Below are 21,190 nucleotides of genomic sequence, written 5' to 3'. Positions count from 1 at the left end.
TTAAAAAAAAATTTCTAGTGTATTAATCATACTTGTTTTTGTGGATTGGGGGTAAACCACACCATTAAGAGTATAAAATGTAATTTGGAAGAAGTAATTATAAGATTTGTTTCAGGCCCCAAAATATAAATAAAGATTGGTGTGGAATCTCGGTGTATGTTTTCTGCCATTGTAAAAAAAAATTTTATAGCATCTGTTTCTAATGGTATGTGCACAATAGGTGAATTTCTCAAACATAGTCTATTTTTACATAGGAATTATGTAAGTTCCAAAGTCTATGATACTGTCTTCTGGAAATTTTTTCTTTTAAACTGAGTTCTTTTCTTACATATATTAAAATCTATTTTAATTTACTAAAGTTTTAAAAATGGTCTACTAAGCATGATTTAATGGAAGTAGTGATATACTGGATTGTCCTGGCTGTTGATACTTGATGTATTTTGTGCAAATCACTTAATCATTATGGGCCTTAATGTCTTCAACTGTATAAGGATGGAATTAGGTTATTTCCAAGATCATGAACACTTAAAGCCCTCAAGTTCTTCAATATTACACAGAATTTGGTTGTAAAGTCTAAACTGAAATGAGAAAATAGGTTTTTTATTAGTCCTAAAATAAGTCATGTGCTGTATTAGGCAGGTTTGTGTCAGTTTAACATGGCATTTATGAGTTATGTTTATACCATGAAGGTTTACCAGGTATAGAGTTCTTCTCTAAACACACACAGGTTAAATCTGCCACATTTTGATTATGGTAAGTTAAAATAAAACTATTCTAATAATTCTAGTTAACCAATTTATGTGAAATTTTATAAATGAAAATGTACCATTTAAACTCAGAGGATATAGTAGAGTATCATTTTATAGGAATAAAACAGCTGTAAGGGAGCATATTACTCTTAACTTGAATGAAAAAAGTTTATGTAAAATTGAATTTCATTATAGTAAAATAAATTGTAGACTAGTTTACAACACATTTATGGGTGATACCATAGTGATGGCCTGGGATATAACTCCAGCAATGACTATATACCATATAGTAACTGTTGCTAGTTCTTCTAACACAACTCAGGTTTAAGTGCCATTGAGAAAGCTTTTGGTATTTGTAGGGAAAAAATAGTGTGAGCTAGTTTTGCTTATCTGAGTCACACTGGTGGGTATTCAAGAAGCTTTTGTTTCCTGTCAGTATTAAGACAAATTAATTGCCTTTGACAAATTGAAAATGTGGGAAGGCTCTGAAACTCAGTGAGATGGTACATTCAAAGAAAAGTACATTTAAATAAAGCTCTTAGAACTTTATTCAATCATATTTGCACTTTCCTTTTTTTTCTTGGATCTGTTACTCCAACAAATATAACATGCAAAACCATCTTTTAAGCAGAGCTTTCTGCCATCTTGAGAGAGAAGTTCTAAAGAGAAGACTGAAGTCCACATCCACTCTTAAGAGGAGGTCAATATTTTACTAAGAAGCCATAAGTGAAAGAACATTACTGAGCTATGTAAATTTCGCTAATTCAAAGAACCCTTTACCAATCTGACTCTTGAAAATGTACAATGATTTTTTTTTACCTTTAATGTTGGGAATTTATTGTTCTTACCCAAGGGAAGGCTTTTATACATTTAGTGGTTAAATGTGACAACTCACCATTCTTGCTCTAAATGAAGTTTGCCTAGCCTGAGTAATTAACAGTTTTCTGCTATGTAATATATGCCCTGTCCAGAATATATTATCAGATCACTTGCAGAAAATTTAGACTTCTGGCCCTCTGACTTTTGAGTACTTTGAAAGTGGATACAATTCTTCCTTTAGAGAAGTGCTCCCATGCTTTTATGATTCTAAGTGTCTAACGGGTATAAATGCCCTAGGAGACATCTGTTAAATAGAAATAGAGCTACAAAGAAAAGCTAGGTCACATTGCACGAAGCGGTAGCATGATGGCTACGTTGGCCATGAGGTCATAGGGATAGGCATAATAGGATCTTTTAAGTTCATTTATGATAATAGGAGCATTATATAGTTTAATTGCATACACAATTTGACACATGTTGAGGGTGAAGAATAACTATGCCATATATATTTATATAACACCCACTAGTAGTGCAACCGTGATCAGGTTGACTCCTGAACACGCGAGAGTGGATCTCGGAACCTTTCTGTTGGGGATCTTTTAGCGGAGGGACCGGAAAAGAGGTGGAACCTTTCTGTCGCGATGTGGGTGGCCCGCAAGCTGCGCTCCTGCGGGAGCCGTTCTTTGGAAGTGCTTACGCCTAGGAGCCGGGGTACACGAGCTGACTGTGCTCGCTTCGCCACCACCGCGGGTATGTGTGGCGGTCCCCGGGCGCAGCCCACCGTGCGGGCCGGCTGCTGTGCGCAGGCGCGGCAGAGGGCTGCGGCGCCGCCGGGCTCCGCGCGGGACGGGGCGAGACCCTGCCTTCCGGCCGGCGCTCGCCGGCTCCCCCCTCCCGGCCGCTGGAGAAGGCGCTGAGGGCCGGCCCTGGCGATGAGCGCCGCCCGCGGGCCTCCGCCGTCGGTCCGGTGACTTTTGTCTCAATTTGGTGGAGTCCCTTCCTTGGGAGCCGGCGACGGCTCGGCGCCGCGGGAGTCTCAAGGTCGCGCGCGTCCTTCCTGTGCCGCGGCGGGAAGGGGCCGCGGCGCTGCGTCCTCAATAACGCTGTTTGTGCCTTGTTGGCGTTTGTCTTGCCTCTTTTCAGGGAGAATTTAAGGCAGCGGTACCACGTTTTGATTAATAGGTTAACTCAGACTGTATTTGCAGAGGTTATGAAAATAACGCACTGTCCTCTATGTTCGTAGAAGACAGTTTATTTGCAGTTAACCAGAAAGTTAAGTTCATCCTTTAATGAAACCCTTTAATAAATACTGTTGCCAGGCACTGGGGATTTTAAAATGAATGATAGCTCACGGGTCTCTAAAAAATGTTAGGCTACAACTAGGATTAGGATGTAATGAGCAAAAGAAAGGAGCCCTCACGGCCCACCCGCAGGGTCAGGCGGCTCCCGCCGCGTGAAGGGCGGTGTCGCCGCGGAGGGCCGGAGCTGGTCGGTGCAGGCAGAGGCGGTGGGTGCATCCCCGCAGGGCGCGCGCCGAGGTCGGGGTTCCGGGGTGCAGCCCCGAGTGCGGGCGCCTGTGGGAGGAAATGGGTGCATGTTTCTCTCTCACAGCCATGGTTCTCCTCCCTCCCCTTCCTCTCTCTCTAAAATCAATAAAAACATATGCTCGGGTGAGGATTTCAGTCAGTGAGTATCCATCTGGGAAAATGAAAAATGATTAGGGTATAGTGTTAAGAAAGTGTTACAAACCCGTGTGTATTATGAACTTAGAGCTATATAGACGGAGATACGAGGGCGAATCCCCTCATTCCTTTAAAATCTCAAATCTCAAATGCATAAACATTTTAGCAGTGAACTAGCTGTGGTGGAGTTGGTGACCTATCACTCTTTATATACTTTTTGGAATTTTTTTCAGTAAACATGTTTTTTATCATCAGAAATTCAGAAAAAAAATCCAATATAAATATTTCCAAATATTGGGAGTGAACACAGAGGAGCACCTCATACATATTTGGGATCAGGGAGTCCTCTTAAAGGCATTTATGGAGCTGTCCTGAAGGAGCTGGCCAGCTTTAGAAGCCGTTGGAGTGGCCAAAGGCGCCAGCTTGACTATCTGTGAGGAAGTTTCTGGGAAACTGCAAAGTGTTCCTTGAAAAGTAGTGTGGATGGAGGCTGGGAATAAGGGCAGAGAGTGGCAAGGGTGAGACGGGAGACTTTTTAGGCCATGACAAAGTCCGTGCAAGGCCAGATATACCTCCTGTGATTGACTTTGAGTACAGTATGGAATTACAGAAGAAGCAACACAATCAGACTTGTTTTTAAGAAAGAACACTTGGCAGTTGTATAGAGTGGCACAGAGGCAGGCAAGACTAGGCTCAGTGAGGCCTTAGAGTAATCCGGATAATAAATGATGATTGCTGGACTAAGATATTGGCTGGGTGGGGGCTTTGTTCACTGTCAGCGTGGTACCTGATCAGGGCTGTATAAATGACTTTTGAAGTAAATGAAATTTCCCCTCATTTCTTTAAGATCTCAAATACGAGAATGATCACAGATTCAAGGTAGAGAAGGAATTGGTAGCATCCAATTTGTTAATACACACTGAATTAGTTTCTCTCAGTTGTGGTGGGGTGGTTTTTAAAGCCCTTGAGAATTCTGGCAATACTAATTTGCCAGATATAGGGGAAATGAGAGGGAGGTAAGGGGAGGTGAGAGGGAGATAGTGGTCACCACTGAGTAGGGAGCAGGAAGGCTCTAAGGCTCAGTTTCATAATAATACCATGTATATCCTTCTCTGTATATTACAGTTTACATAATCCTCTAATAATATCTCATTTACTTACCTACAGTCATAAAAGAGATGGTATTTGAACTGGGTGTTAAAAGATAGTACAGCCCGGCCAGGCATAGCTCAGCAGTTGAGCATTGACCTAGAATCCAGGAGATGGTGGTTTGATTCCCGGTCAGGGCACATGCCCGGGTTGTGGGCTTGATCCCCAGTTAGGGGCGTGCAGGAGGCAGCCGATCAATGACGACTCTCTTATCATTGATGTTTCTATCTCTCTCTCTATCTCTCCCTTCCTCTCTCTGAAAATCAATAAAAATATACAATATTGAAAAAAAAAGGTAGTACAGATGGGTAGTAGTACAGATAAAAGACAAGACACAAAATATAAATAAAAATAACCATTTTTCTTAGTCCATCGGAACTGCTGTAGCAAAATACCACAGACTGGTTGGCTTATTAATTACAGAAATTTATTTTTTATAGTACTGACAACGAAGCCCGCGATTCTGTCTGGTGAGCGCCCACTTCCTGGTTCACAGATGGAGCCTTCTTGCTCTGCCCTCTGGGATCTCTTTTATAAGGCCACTAAACCAATCATGAGGGTTCCACCCTTGTGATCCAGTCACCTCGAAAAGGCCCCATCTAGTGCCATCACCTTGGGGGTTAGATTATGAATTTGCGGGGGTAGGGACACAAACATTCAGACCATCACACCAATAAAATTAAGAAAAGACAAGTTCATGATAAATTAGCAGTACCGTGAGATACCATTTTCATCTATTAGATTCGCAAAGATAAAAATGTTTGATAATACATTGCATGGGTGACTATTAATTATTATCACTGTGGGGAAACCAGCATTAGAAATTCTCATTTATTAACCATGGGATTAAATACCTGTGAGTGACAATTACTAATGAATAAATGCACTTGCCATTTTTGGAATAGCAAAAAATTAGAAATAACTTAAATGTCCATTAATAGAGGACTGTGTAAATTATGAGGTAAGCATATAATGGGTTATCATGCAGCCTTTAAAAAAAAACGTTCTTTATACTCTATTATGAAAATAATCTCTTAAAATACGTTTATAGGTGAGAAAAAGTAAGGTACAGAAGATTGTGTATACTGTGTTACATTTTGTATAAAATAAGAGAAACTGATACACAAAAAAGACATATATATAAAATATCTCTGGAAGCTTACATCTGGTAGCATTGGTTGCCTCCAGAGAGGGAAACTGGATAACTAGAATCAGGGGTAGGAGAGGTGCTTTGTACTGAGCCCCTTTGTACTTTTTCATTAAAAAATTTTTTATTTTGGCCCTGGCTGGGTAGCTCAGTTGGTTAGAGCACTGTCCCAATATGCCAAGATTACAGATTCCATCCCTGGTCTAATTTGGATTTTACCACCTTTACATGAACTCATTTTGTGTGTGTGGTGTGTGTGTGTGTGACCACACGTAGAGATTTGTGTACAGCTACCCTAATCTGGATACGAAACTGTTCCATAATCAAAAAGAAATTTCCAGGCACTGCTTCTTCATAGTCAGGTCCTAACCCCAGCCTTAAACCCTGGCCATCGCTGATCTGTTCTCCGTTACTAGAACTTGGCCACTTCAACAGTGTTATATAAATGGAACCGTACGGCATGTACCTTTTGAAATTGTTTTTTGTTCTGCACTCAGCATAAATACTCTTGAAATCTCTCCAAATTGTTGTGCATATCAATAGTTCATTCTTTTTGATTTCTGAGTAGTATTTCACAATATGGATATACCACACTTGGTAATATCAGGATGGTTAAAGTTTAGCCAGTTGATAGGGATGTAGTGGCTTTCGTTTGAATTCCTCAAATGACTATTGATATTTAACGTTGATTCATGTGCTTATTTGAATTTGTATATCCTCTGATGAAATGTATGTTCATGTCTTTTTATATCTATTTTATAATGGGATTGCTTGTTTGTTTGTTTTGTGTGTGTATGTTTATGGGAGTTGTGTTTTTTACTGTTGAGTTTAAACAATATCCTTATGTAGTCCAGATATAAGTCCTTTGTGGGGCTATGTGTTTTGGAAATATTTTCTCGCAGTCTGTGACTTGTCTTTTCTTTCTTTTTTTAAAATATCTTTATTGATTTCAGAGCGAGGAAGGGGCACTATTTTTTTTAGTATGTTCTTATTGATTTGAGAGAGAAAAAGGAAAAGAGAGAGAGAGAGACGTCAATGATCAGAGAGTCGTTGATCGGCTGCCTCCTGGATGCCCTCCACTGGGGAGTGAGCCCGCAACCTGGGCATGTGCCCTGACCAGGAATCGAACTGAGATCTGGATGCTAGGTTGATGCTCCACCACTGAGCCACGCTGGCCAGGCTAATTTTTCTTTTCTTAACTGGGTCTTTTTCAGAGCAAAAGTTTTTATTTTTGATTAAGTCCAATTTAATCACTTTTTAAAAAAGGATTGTGGTTTTGGTGTCAGATGTAAGAACTCTAGCCTAACCCTAAGTCATGAAGATCTCCTAATTTTTAAAATTTTTGTTGATTTTTAGAGAGAGAGGAAGGGAGAGGGAGAAAGAGGGAAACATCAATGTGAGAGCGGAACATCCATCTGCTGCCTCCTACATGCCCCCCGCCTGAGATCAAGCCCAAAACCTGGGCATGTGCCCTATCCAGGAATCAAATAGGCATAAAAAACTTTTACATGCACATTACTTATTTTTACTAATTACAATTTCAGAAATGTCTGATTAGAGTTAGATGGTGGAATACAAGACCTTTATTTTATATTTTAGAATAAAATCCAGGATTAAGAAAAGAAGCCTTTTATTTATCAATTATAATATAAGATTGGCATATAAAACAGTTTCTTTAAATACTTGTATATTAGGGATTCATACTGTGCTTTCTCTAGACATTTAATTTTTTCTCCCAGTTTACTTAGAGAATCAGCTCCGTTGGACTCTACAAATTAAACCGTGGGTTTTCAGTAGATATAGAATCATGCGGCTCATATCCTATAGAAGGACTTTTGCCTCCTTGGATACAATGAAAAGTTACAGGTAAGCTTATTCACTACCATGGCAAATGTTTACATAATTATGTGAATAATAGTTTTATATTGGTCGTGTTTAATAAACCCTGTCAGTATTTAATAGCTCACGTGTTTTGATTAAGGTACTTTTATCTAACTGTTGTTATTTTTCCACCAACTTTTAAGTTTGGAATATTTCATACCCACAGAAAAATTATAATACAGTATGCAGTGCATACCCTTTATCTATATTCAAAGATTATTTTTACTTTTAATATGGGACTATATGACTTGGAGAAGTACTTTTTACTTCCTCATAATATCCTCATGGCAGGACACAGATAATGCAGTTCTTAAAATTATAAATGATTTGGGTGTAACACAAATAGTATGATAAAATGAGTAAGTATATATTTTAGGTAGTGAGATTGAATCAAAGTAATGGAAGCAGGCGGGCTACTCAGAAGGCTGGGGTGGTGATTCCAACAAGAGGCAAGGGAGCTTGGATGCGGAGGAGAGCAGGAATGGGGGAAAGAAGGTAGGGGCACCTGGGTTCCAATCCTGACTCCACCACTTAATCTCTCTGCGCTTCCCTTTTCTTATCAGTGTAATAGAGATAGTAGTACGTACCTGCCTTTAAAGTTGCCGGGAAGATTAAATGAGATGACATATGACATATGTCAAGTTCTTAAATAGTCACGGCGTTTAGTAAGTGCTCAATAAACAGTTACTGCTACCACTACTGCTACTGTTAATATTATTAAATGTGACTCAGAAGGCTGTTTCATTTTTATTGTTACTTCATTTTTATTGTTACTTACTTTGAAAGCAAATTCATTGTTTCATCTGTGAATAAAATGTACTTACAAGCAGTGAGATTATTAGGAAAATTGGTTTTGATGCATCAAAAATGAGCAATACATGTACTTAGAATCTAGTAAATTGTAAACTAGAATATCTTTCTACATAATATATTCATGTTACATTTTTAAAACCAGCAGTTTTTGTCTGGCTTTTCATGTCTACCCCTTAGATACCCTTGGACAAGACTGTACAGTACTTCTCAAACCACTGTAGACAGCAATGAGGTAAAAAACTTCCTGGCCCTGGCTCACAAGTGGTGGGATGAGCAAGGAGTATATGCACCTCTTCATTCTATGAATGACCTAAGGGTGCCATTTATTAGGTAATGTTCCAGAAATTCTAAGTCTTTTAAAATGCAAGTTGTTTTAATAATTCATCTTCTTTTCAGTTCATTTTTCTCTTGGATTATATCTAGGTTCAAAATGTTGTATTTTAAGTTCACTTTAGAAATTAGGGAGATTCTCTTCAATGTCTATTGTTTGAAACCATTAATTTTTAAATAACATCCAAGTTCTAGGCTGCTTTTGTAAATTAACTTGAAGCATTTTTGGACATTATCTGGTTAATTAGAATTAAACCCTTAGGAAAAGGAACTAGGGTTCTATGGCATCAAGGTGATTTTACAGCAACTTTGACCTTTAGGCAGTCCTGATAAAGGGAATACTATTGAGATAGTTCCATTCAACAAATATTTATTGAGAACTTACTTTGTACAGAGCTTGGGGCTAGACACCAAAAGCTACTAAGACATTCATCGTTCGAAACACAGTCCATGTACTTCAGGAACGTATAGTTTGCTTCAGAGGTCAAGGCAAGAGTTCATTAGACTCCATTGATCAAATTGTTCATCCGTTCTTGTGTTTGTTCATTTATTTGTTCATTGAACATTTTTGAGACCCTGGCATGGGCATGGCACTGTAATAGACACAGAATATCAAACTCAGACTGCCCTCAAGGCACTTCCTGATTGGTTTTGGCTAGTTCATCCAGAATCAATGCAGCACAAAGGAAAATATTGGCACCTTTTTATTATCACTGAATGTGTGGATCACTGAAACACTAAGGCAGAGAAAAGCGAAATGTCATTCTTTACGTTAGATCAGTGGTTCTCGAGGTGTAGGCCCTGGACTGGCAACATCAGTGTCACCTGGGAATTTGTTAGAAATGCTGGACCTACTGCTTTAGGGGAGAGAGGTCATCGGACTGCGTTTTTAGCAAACCTTCCAGATAATTCTTTTATACTCTCAGCTAGGGAACTACTCTATTCAAACTACCATGACACCTTCATTTAGACTACTCTAAAATAGATCACCCAGGGCAGTGCAGGTTATGGTTAGAAGTTTACATTTTATTCTAAGCATAATTAGAAGCCATTGAAGGGGAACAATATGACCAAAATTATGGTGTAAAGTAGTTATTTTGGCTGATGTGTGAAGAATGGATTGGATTTCATGAGAAAGTCCTTTCTATATGTTATAACATTCTGAAGTTATCTACTTAACCACCATCTAGGCTATTCTTAGAAGTCAATTAATTTTAATAGCAATAAAAGATATCCTAAGATATCCTTGTTATCTATAACACAAAAGTTTGGTGTGTGTGAGAGAGTGTGTGTGTGTGTGTGTGAGTGGGTGTGTGTGCACGTATGTTTGCATATGTGGTAAAGTATTTCTATGATTTTCTTAGAATTAAGTTTACCTGATTCGGATGCCTGTTTACATGGTCATAAAAATACCACTAACTTAGAAAATTAAAAATGACCCAATTTAGAAGGGAATATAAGCAAATTCTGAAAATACAAGTTTCCAATCTGCTGCTTCTAAACCCTGTAAAATAACCTACTTGTTGCAGACATGAAATGGGTATAGCAAGTACTGACAATGTAGCTAATAGGTGACATGATATCTCAAGCAAATAAATTTGGTTAATCTAAACTAGATTATTTTTAAAGTTTTTCTTTAGATTATGACTAACAATTAAGTCTTAATTATTGCTAGGTTATTTTAAGAGCTTTACTTCAAACCTCCTGCTTTTGATTATTAAACATATCTTATAAATTAAACATAGTTATTTAATGCTGAAAATAAAAGTCCTGTTTACCCAAAAATCCAATACTCCATTTTAAAGTGAGAGTTTAATATTTCATTGAAATTGTATACTTTTAAGACTTAATTGATAAAAATCAATAATTTTTAATATGTTTTGAATTTTTTAAAAAGAGACAATCTTTTAAAAACAATTGCTAATCACCAGCCAGGAAAGCCTTTGTCTGGGATGAAGATTCTTGATGTTGGCTGTGGTGGTGGATTGTTAACTGAAGTAAGTGATTTACAACTTTCCTGCCATTTTTTACTGGGGAAAAAAATAAATTTAAGAAGTAGACTTATGCCTCATATGGTTTATTTAAAAAATGCCTGTTTTTAATATTTTTATTATTATGAAAGTAATATATTTTCTTTAAAAATATAAAAAGTTCAGAAAATTATAGTGAGGGATTATTTATTTCTTTATTTTTTTAACACTGAATGAGGCACTGGTTATTGAATAGCTTTGGAAATTTTGTTGTCTCCTGGAAGACAAATCTCTTTCTGAAGATTTGCTTTAGCTTACAGTAAATTTATACTCTGCAGCTTTATTTTGTATTCTTCTGTCAACACAATAACTTTCTCTTTCAATTCTGCCTCATAATCTGGTCTCTGAGAGATATTTTAAGCCACAGGTTAGGATATAAATGTAAGTGAAGGTTCAATGGAATATAATCTGTCAAGGCCCCTTCTAGCAAGTTGAGAGGGAGCCTAACAGAGGCCTTTGATGAATAGCTGGTTCCACATGCACAGAAAACATGTTCTTCATATGGCAGTGGACTGGTCTCTCTAACATCAATTATAAAATTTCAGGAAATGTAAAATATGTGAAAATACATCCCTTAGAATCAAGAATAGGTGGTATATCAAATTATAGATGAGTGAGATTTTACTGTATGTGTTCTACAATCTTCTTGGTGTATTATTGCAGATTTTATGTCTCTAAAGTTAAAATAATTTGCTTTATACTTTTAAGTTACTGACTGAAGAGTTGTAAAATAAATGCTATGCAAGTTGTTGTTGTTTTTTTTTAATATACCCCTATTGATTTCAGAGAGAGGAAGGGAGAATGAGAGAGAGAGAGAGAGATAGAAACATCAATGATGAGAGAGTCATTGATTAGCTGTCTCCTGCACGTCCCCTACTGGGGATCAAGCCTGAAACCCAGGCATGTGCCCTGACCGGGAATCAAACTGGGATTTCCTGGATCACAGGTAGATGCTCAACCACTGAGCCACACCGGTCAGGCTTTATGCAAGGTTTGATAAATAGTAAGGCTGTTTTTAAAAACTTGAGCATGTCATTGGAAGTGATTGAATATAAAAGTTGAAAGAAGACTTAGCTATGAAAAATCATTTCTCGTCATTCGTGGGAAAAGCTATCAAGAAAAAATTGATAATTTGAGTAAGATAATTTTACTGTTTTTACAATATGTTACATTTAGTGCACTTTAAATATGTCAATACTGTACTATGTACATGTTAGATGTACCTAGAAAATACAGACAATTTTTTCACTATTCTCAAGCAGTTCTGATGAGTTTTATTGTGATTATTTTTCTCACTTTTAAGCTTTTTATTACGGAAATTTTCAAATGTGTGCAAACTAGAGAAAATGGTATAATAAACTTCCATGTTCCCATAAATGATCTCCAGTAACTAACCCCTCATGCTTAACCTTGTTGCCTTTTTTATAAGTTTTTTGTTGCTAACGTTGTTCTATTTTGTTCCTGAGAGTAATGTTCTTTCAATCCCGCCAGCCTTTAGGGCGGCTGGGGGCCTCGGTGATTGGAATTGACCCTGTGGATGAGAACATTAAGGCAGCACAGCGCCATAAGTCATTCGACCCAGTCCTGGCTCAGAGGGTGGAGTACAGAGCGTGTTCCCTGGAAGAGATCGTGGGAGAGACTGCAGAGATGTTTGATGCTGTCGTAGCTTCTGAAGTCGTAGAACACGTGGTGGACCTGGAAACGTTCATACAGTGCTGCTGTCAAGTGCTGAAAGTAAGACTTACAGAGTTCACTTGTTTGACTTCTCTTTTCAATGTGTGTATGTCTCCATAGCAATAAATGCTTCATAATACTTGAAACCAGGGAGCCAGGACCGGGGGGCAGCATCTCTGCTGGAGATTACTTCTGCCTCTCAGCTTGCCCTCAGTACTGGGGTTTTCCAGATCCAGTGTCTTGAGGTTCAGGGAGCTTAAAAAATGTTGGTGCCGAACATTATAATACAACCAATAGATTTAGAGTGGTATTTTTCTATTGGTATAGTCTAGATTAAATACCTAATAGACACTGAATGACAATTAGTAAGAAATTGGTTTGAATTAATATTTAAAAATCAATACTCATTATTAGCATAAACTGACTTAAAATTATTTGTTAGTCCTATGTGATATGTATAAAAGTTTTCAGCTTTTAAAAGAATACTTCATGCATATGATCTCACTTGATCTGACCTACAGCCCGGTTTGGAAGGTAAGGAGGGCATTGTTGTGACCTCCTTTGACCAATGAAGATCAGAATTTGGGAGATGTCAAAGGTCACTTGGTCTTTAAGTCAAAGGTCACTAGGTACTAAAGTGGGGTTTGAAGCTACATCCTTTGACTCCAAGTCTGGTGTTTCCCATTACATTATCATCTCTTATCATTGGCCACAGACTTTGTCCTCTGAAAGTGATTCCAAATTTTCTTTTAATAAATCCCCCTAAAGTATAATTATTATTATTACTATTATTATTACTATATTGGCTCTGTTGCTTATGAATTCAAGAGGTAACACCCTAAGGTCAAGAGCTAAAAGAATGCAATGATTAGCACTTACCTAAATGGAGCTTTTTAAAAAAATTTTTTAAAAATAATTTTAGATTTATGGAAGAGTTGCAAAAATAGTAGTGTTTGCATATACACTTCACCCAGTTTCTCCTACTTTTAACAGTTTTTTCCCCTAGCTCTATTAAGATAAAATTGACACATAAGTGATTCTTAAGAAGATATTTTAGAATACTGGAGTTATACAGAGAAAAGTTACAATGTGTGATGAAATAGTGTTTGATATTTCAGTTTTTTCATTTAAGTGTACTGGGCAATATTTCGGGGCCTTCTTTTTTCTGTTTTTGGTTTGGGGTGGTATTTGCTATATATTTTCTCTCTCAGTGGGGCAAAAGTGGGCTTACAATTGTTGGTATGAAAAATAATACAATAATTAATAAAGAATAATACAAGAGTAAGCTCTGTTTTGCATACCAAAGACTGTAAGCCCACTTTTGCCCCACCCTGTAGTAGTGATGTGATTATTTCCTCGAGACTCTTTGGCATTTCGTCCTCACCAGGCTAATGGCAATGTGTAAAAGACGAAGGAGGTGCTAATGTCCTTGCTATTTGTGGGAATAAATATAGGAAACACTATAAATATAGTCACTAAGGAATGGCAGACTGAACAGTTTCATAAATGGCTTGTATTTATCTGAAGTGCTTATCTCAGTCTCTTCATTTTCTTTTTTTTTTTTAAATGTATCTTTATTGATTTCAGAGGGAGGAAAGGAGAGGGAGAGAGAGATAGAAACATCAATGATGAGAGAGTCATTGATCAAGCCCACAACCTGGGCATGTGCCCTGACCGGGAATCGAACCCCGATCGCCTGGATCCTAGGTTGACGCTCAACCGCTGAGCCACGCCCGGCCAGGCTCTTCATTTTCTTTATACCTGTGATTTCAACCTTTTGCGTCTCATGGCACACATAAACTAATTACCAAAATTCTGCACCCCACCAGAAACTATATTTTTTACTGGTCTGACAAAAAAAAAAAATAGATATAATTTTGATTCATTAACATCAGATGGCTACTGTTGTGTTGGCTGTTGTCATTTTTCTATTTTATAGTCTAAGGGGAAAGATGTCAGTGCCCCTGATTAAATAGTCAGGTATTGCGTGTTTTAAAAGTTCTTATGGCACACCAGTTGAAAATTGCTGCTTAATACTAATGAAATAAAATCAAAACAAAAAATTTTCAAACCTCAATCATTAATGCTTTTGTCAAAGACCAGCCACTGGAGTTGCTCACCTGCACAAGATGTGGAGCTGTACACTGTACAAACAAGTTAGACTCCCCACCCGAAGAGAAAGCAGTGTTGACACACGTTAAAAGATAAATGTGGACGTGTAACAGAAAGTGCAGCCTGATCTCATGTATTTATTTTTATTATAAAGTATTTGATATGTACAAAGTGATGTGTATAATATAAACATATGTCACAGTAATGTACAGTTTTAAGCGTTGTAAGCACTGTTGCATAAACTCATTGAGTGCATTGGTAGTGGACTGCCTTTAGTCATGAATTTCCCAAGAGAAAAAAATACTATTTTGGTAAATTATATTTTATTCATACTTATGTATCTTAACTGCATTTAAATTATTTGGAAGGAAGGAGGGTGGGGGAAGCCAAGCCTTTACCTAACTGATGCTCCTTACATTTAAAATTTTACTTTTATTCATATATTTTTTTAGCCCAGTGGTTCTTTATTTATTACTACAATCAACAAAACACAGCTATCCTATGCCTTGGGAATTGTTTTTTCAGAGCAAATCGCAGGTATTGTACCAAAAGGTACTCATACCTGGGAGAAGTTTGTTTCACCTGAAAAGCTAGAGAGCATTCTGGAATCAAGTAAGTATTAAGGAGTTTTTCAATTTTCAAGGCCTAGCTGAACTTTTAATGTACTTATAATTACTAATCACACAGCCTAGTACTTAATTAAGTAGGACACAGTCCTTTGGATGTTGATTTCAACTCCTCAACTAGATCATAAACTGCTTGAAGTTAGGATTAAGTATTAGATGCCACTTCTCTCTAAGGATGAGGTACAAATGTCCTGTGGCGGCCCTCCTTGTATCAGCTTATTGTACACGTTATTTTTCCTGATTCCCCCATATATTTTGAACTTTCTTGTCAAGTTTTATGTATTTTATGCTACTTATAGCATGCCTTATATTATGGTTATTTTGGTGTTTTTAAGCCCCTCTCTGGCCTATAACCTCCTTGAAGTCAAAACTATGTCTCCTTTTTGTACTTACGGCAGTGCCTAGTTCTGCTTTATTACTCATCATGAACATTGAATTTATGTGTTGGACTCCTGTCAAGTAATAACATTTATCAGTTCATTTATTTGATATTTGGTATTCCTGTTAAGTACTTAGGCTCATGTTTGTTCGTGCTTTTTGTTCATAAGACAGTGTATCAATAAACTTGATTTTACTTGGAATATTACCAGTCCAACTCAATGTAGTAAGTTCTAAAGATTTCTGCAGGTAACCTTGTTGAAAATAGAGTAGAGAAAATATTTTATAGATGCTTAATAGGAACAATCACTTGTTGGCAGGTATGTATTTTCTAAAAAAAGCTAATGTTTATTGAGTACTTACCAAATTCCAAGCACTGTACTACTTTATACACATATCTCATCTAATTCTGACAACTCTGATATATGTTCTGTCCATGTGAGAAAACTGACATTCAGAAAAGTGAAGTGACTTGCCTAGGGTCATTTAATAGGTGCCAGAGCTGGGATTTGAACCCAAGCAGATGGCTTTAGAGTTTACGTTCAGTGCTGCAGTAAAGAATGATCAGCACATGGTTATGAAGTATTTTTGCCCGCTGAGTTAGGAATCCTTTTTTAACATGGAGAGTTACATGAGACTCTTGACGCTTGGGAAGGTAAATATTTATTAAATCTACTCTTTGTGATATGTTTTTCAGATGGTCTGTCAGTTCAGACTGTGGCGGGAATGATCTACAACCCCTTCTCAGGTTATTGGCATTGGAGTGGAAATACCAGCCTTAACTACGCAGCCCATGCTGTGAAGCAGGAGCCCCTGGTGCCTGCTGAGTTTGTTTTAAAGGGGGACACAGAAGAGCTCCAAGCTCAAGCCTCTACCGACCCAGCTGTGCACGACCAGCTGAAGAAATGAATGTTTCTAAGGACTGTGGGAATATGGCTTGGAAGCCTGATGTTTTGTAAATACAGAAAATATACAATTTAATTTTTGAGAGAGGATCATGAAGAAAAGAAAGTTTTTAAACAGGGCTAAAAACCTTGAATAAAAGTTGTTGTTTCATCTACTAGCTACTTTCAAGGGATTATTCTATGGATAAAAAGTTTTGTTCAGGTTTTGTGTGATTTAGGTGTTTAGATTGTTCAGCCTTTGTTATATAAATAGGGTATGCATATGTCACTCCATATTACTGATTATATATATATATATATATTTTTTCCTAGCATGTATGCACATACATATGTGCTATAATGTGTTTAATTTAAAGGAATCTGTATTATCTGTGTTCTCTATTTGGTTTTAGTTAAAGACAGTTATGCTTCAGACTGATGAAAACCAAGCTAATTTTATACCACTTATATTTGGGTAGATAAAATATATTTTTTCCTTTAAATTTTAATTTGTTGGGAAGCAAGTGGATTGTTAAGTATGCGCTGGATTTGGATTTAACAGTAAAATCCAGAAGTTCAGATCACGCTGACATACTTCTCTTTCTTGTTCCATAAATGTGTTATGGTGCCCCCCCCTTTTTTTTAAGTAGAAAGGATTTTTTAAACTCAATTTGAAAATCCAGTTATGGAAATATCCTTTTTCAACTAATTTTTATAATGAAAGGGACTGACTAAAATACATTTTTGCCTCTTGACGTATCAGTCTGGCTTTTCTGAAGTCTGTTGCACTGTAAGGACATTCATAGGGGGTGTTGGCCAGATGAGAAAACATGGATTGAATGCACAGGACCCAGGTGGAAGGGTAGCTTTTACTTTAGAGCCTTTTTTCACTTTCAAGTAGATATGTTTTCCGTATTCCTTTGTCAATGTTTGTTGGATTTGGCTTCTCAGGCAAACACTTACCAGCCATCTTAGCTTATCATTTTCTTGTTCTCAGTAGCATTTCAGGAGAGGAAACTGAAATTTAAAGAATTAAGAGAGAAAGTTTAACTTTAGTTGCTAATGTTGAATTAGGACACTAAAAATTAGGAGTTCCTGTTGGCCTGCATTTAAAAGTTTGATTCTGAGTCTGAATTCTGGTAGTTTTATTCCCGAAGAAAAGCCTCCTCATTCTAGCTGTTGGAAAAAAAATGTTGGTATTAAAGATTAATCCAAGAAACAAGCAATGGAACTGATAAAAAAGCAGTTCCCCAAACAAAGTGCATTTATTATAGAAAGAGAGCTCCTACTTGCCGTTATTAAAAGTATTTATTAAGTGCTAAAAATTCAGGGTGATTCAGTAATAGAACAGTTCTTTACAGGTCTTTTTCATTACTTTAAACTTTATAAGATAATTATAAAATAATTTCAGACTTACAAAAACCATTCCAAAAGTAATCCAGAGGGTTCCCATACTTCACTCATCTTCCCCAAATGTTAACATCTTAACTACAATACAGTGATAAAACCAGAAAATTTACTTTGATACAACATACTAATCTAATCTACAAACCTTATTTGAAATTGTTAATTGTCCTCCTGGGGTCTTTTTTTTGGAAACAAGATTCCACATTGCATTAAATTGCCATGTCTTCTTAGTGTCCTTTAATTTGGGACAGTTCCTCAGTCTGTCTTTGTCATTTATAACTTTGACACTTTAACCTATATAAATACAGCTTTTCTTTAAGTTCTGAAAAGTATTTATTCTATCTGTCTTTATCCAACTATTCTCATTTCCCCCTTATTTTTTCCATCAATGCTACCTGGACCTGAACCCCATCAATCTGATTCCTGATCCTGTGCACTTCACCACTTTTATACTTGTACCTGGTGTCTATGGCTTCATATGGGCATAGTGACACCATTGTAAAGATCCGGTTATTATGTAACAGGAAAGGAGTAAAGGGAAGACTAGATAATATAGGCATGCCATTTATACAACTTTGCTAATTTAACACTCTCCAAGTCTGTTCCCTGCTGATCTATGGGAGAAGGGACTGGACAAAAGCAATTTGGACACATACCCAGTAAGATCTGAGTGCCATGGGAAGGTGCCTGTTGTCGGTCACACATGGGATGGGCGTGGCCCTGCAAGGGCAAGAAACCTGAATATTTAAACTCCTAGACAAAGGAGCATGTTCTCTTGGCTCTTGGCCTTTGGCCCTCTGGTCCTCCTGGCTTTCCTGTTGCAGGGGGTGCATTCCCTGGCTTTTGCCCATGTGGCCCACAGCTGTATGGGCTCCACACAATGGACTAATGGACTTTAATTAGCCTGGATGCTGACCTGGACCCAGCTGCAACATGGAATGGAAGCTCTGGACACTGGCCTTGCTTTTGGCTTTGCTGAACCTCCAGCCGTACCTCTTTCAAGACTGGGTTAAGGAGCATGGGACTTGCAACCCAAGAAATATAATTCCACACCAATAAAAACCATTCATCTCCCTTGTCAATCTTAAAAAATTCTTTTTCTGGAGATATCGCAAGAGCCACCCCCTCCCATGAGCAACATAGAAGTTCAGTTCTCTGGTAACAATAGTAGTAGCATAACCACACACCACTAGATTATTATCACATATTTGAATTGTCAGTTTGCAAGGTAGCATCTCCAAAAGCAAACAGAGCTTCAGGAAGTCTGGAGTCTGAGCTCTTTGCTTCAGTTCTCTTAGAGCTTCATTGCCCTTCTATGTTTAAAACAGCTGCGTGCTGCCCGGCCGGGCGTGGCTCAGCGGTTGAGCATCAACCTAGGATCCAGGAGATCGAGGTTCGATTCCCGGTCAGGGCACATGCCCAGGTTGCGGGCTCAATCCTCGGTATGGGGCATGCAGGAGGCAGCCAATCAATGGCTCTCTCATCATTGATGTTTCAACTCTCTCCCTTGCTCTCTGAAATCATGAAAGAAATATTTAAAAACAAACAAAAAAAGGCTGCATGCTACTTATTGCAACTTAGTTTTAAATACCATGAAAAAAATTATACTCTTTCTATGTTATAGTTTATAATATTGTGTTAATGATAAATTAAAAAGTATTGAGTTAAAATACTACACATCAAAAATAGTCAAGCAAAAACGTAAAAAAATGTTGACAGTGTTTGAAATGTCTTTGATGTGTGCTAGGAACACTTACGAGGACTTCTGAGCCACTCCTGACCTGGAACACAAACAGCACTGAGAGAATCAAGTAGATTTAGAGATACTGCTCTAACCAGGGTCAAGCCATGCTTACTGGAAATTTTTTAAACCTGGACTGGTGAGATTTCTGCAATTCCATAAAATATTTGCATCATTATAGGCTTACAAAAGTAGGTCTAAAAATTTAAGAATCCTAAGAAAATGTCAATGTAGAAATAATGATGGAAACAAGACCAAATGTTAGTACAGTCACGCACAATTGCTTATATTAACTTACAATGTGACTTTATTAGAAGAGAGATTCTTATTTGAATATTATTTTTTATTAAACTTATTGGAGTGACATTGGAGTTAATTCTTATTTGACTATTATTAATAGGAATCAAACTACATTCAAACCTCTGTGTCAAAAAACAAAACGAAACAAAAAACATCCTGCCACTGACGGTTTGCATGAAATTCAAGCAAAGGAATTTATTGTGAGATCAATAAACCTCTTGTATTCCAGCAATAAAAGGATGCAACCCTTATAAATGATCCACTGTCTAGAAGCTAAAAGGCACCAGCTGGACCCAAAGAAAAGGGTATGTTCTCAAGATGATGTGGGAAGAGCTGAGAACGGGGGTGGAGAGTTACACGGTCAATATGGACCCCAGGTGTCTCCACTTTGCTGGCTTTGAACCCTTGTTTCCTGTTGGCAGACAGGACCTAACGGACGCAGAGCTAACTGACAACACGCAAGACCTCCACTGGCCTTTCCTGACTCTAAAGCAGGCTCTGTATCTGAGGTGCGCAGAAAGGCTTCCAAGGTTACAGGAACTCCCCAGAAATAGGGAGCAAAATTGTGTGTGTTTTTCTGCTGAGACTGTCCCATAGTTTTCATCAGAGTTTCAAAAGGGTTCATGACCCCCCTCCCCCCACAAAGGTTAAAAATTACTGCACTAAAATACTGCTGTGGGGAAATAAAGTCTTTACTTGACAGAGTATGTCAGGAAAAGAAAAATATGGTCCCTCTATCTTCTGCCTATATTTTGTAAAAGTTACCACGAAGGCTGTCAAAAGCTGTGAAAAGCAAAAACTGGGACATGATTTAACTTGTTTCTTTTTGGTCATTCTTTCGATATTGAATTGGAGAGGCATTCTGGGATTCTGTTTTTAGACTTAGTTTTGTCAAGGTGAGATGCTGGAAGGCCAGTCTGGAGTACTCCTCAGATTCATGCAATGTTTAAAGAATTTGAACTCATAAAAACATATCGCTGACTTTATTTTATGTTTTTCTCTGTCATAAAAGTTTATTATAAGACAATGATTTCAAAATACTGTGTTATATTGCAGTATAATACACTTTAAAGAGTTAGACAAGGGGCTTAATAGTCTAGAAAATATGGATACATTAGTAAAGATCATTGTGCTTTTAATTTCCTATATGTAAAAGTAACTTGTCAGGGTCTGAGTATGGGATTTTACTGTTTTAAATGTTGAGATAATTGATCCTCAGTCTTGAAGTAGCTTCTTTACGTCCTTAGTTACAGGACTTCTGCTCAGCTAGTCTTCAGACGCTTCTCCAGGTGGACTGTTCTATGATTTAGTTGTAATTTTGATGTGGTCATGGGAGGAGGTGAGCGCAGTGTTTACCTCCTCCATCGTCTTGACTGGAACTCCTGCTGATTTTATTTTTAATTTTTAAAAATTTATCTTTAAGTTGAAAGTATTACAGATGTCCCCCTCCCCCCCCCATTGTCCCCCT

At 37.6% G+C, this 21,190-nt stretch overlaps 1 protein-coding gene across 5 annotated transcripts; it reads left to right on the top strand.

Moving 5' to 3' along the window:
• Nucleotides 1-2,183: 2,183 nt before the first annotated feature.
• COQ3 (coenzyme Q3, methyltransferase) lies at nucleotides 2,184-19,786 on the top strand (the record flags this gene model as incomplete). 5 transcript variants are annotated; one of them, XM_081139509.1, is made up of 8 exons in its annotated part: nucleotides 2,210-2,318; nucleotides 4,840-4,869; nucleotides 7,286-7,412; nucleotides 8,418-8,570; nucleotides 10,468-10,567; nucleotides 12,092-12,334; nucleotides 14,839-14,998; nucleotides 16,088-19,786. In XM_081139509.1, 8 exons carry the CDS (start codon nucleotides 2,210-2,212, stop codon nucleotides 16,297-16,299), a joined length of 1,134 nt encoding a protein of 377 aa, XP_080995635.1. In that variant the 3' UTR covers nucleotides 16,300-19,786. The 5 variants fall into 5 exon arrangements, with proteins under 5 accessions (XP_080995631.1, XP_080995632.1, XP_080995635.1 ...); XM_081139508.1 differs by lacking the exon at nucleotides 2,210-2,318 and adding an exon at nucleotides 2,826-2,840; XM_081139505.1 differs by lacking the exon at nucleotides 4,840-4,869 and having other exon boundaries at nucleotides 2,184-2,318.
• Between the last annotated feature and the right edge of the window lie 1,404 nt (nucleotides 19,787-21,190).

This window comes from Miniopterus schreibersii, assembly GCF_964146895.1.
Source record: "Miniopterus schreibersii genome assembly, chromosome: 6".
Taxonomy (NCBI): domain Eukaryota; kingdom Metazoa; phylum Chordata; class Mammalia; order Chiroptera; family Miniopteridae; genus Miniopterus; species Miniopterus schreibersii.
This window is presented reverse-complemented; position numbering and strand designations above follow the sequence as displayed.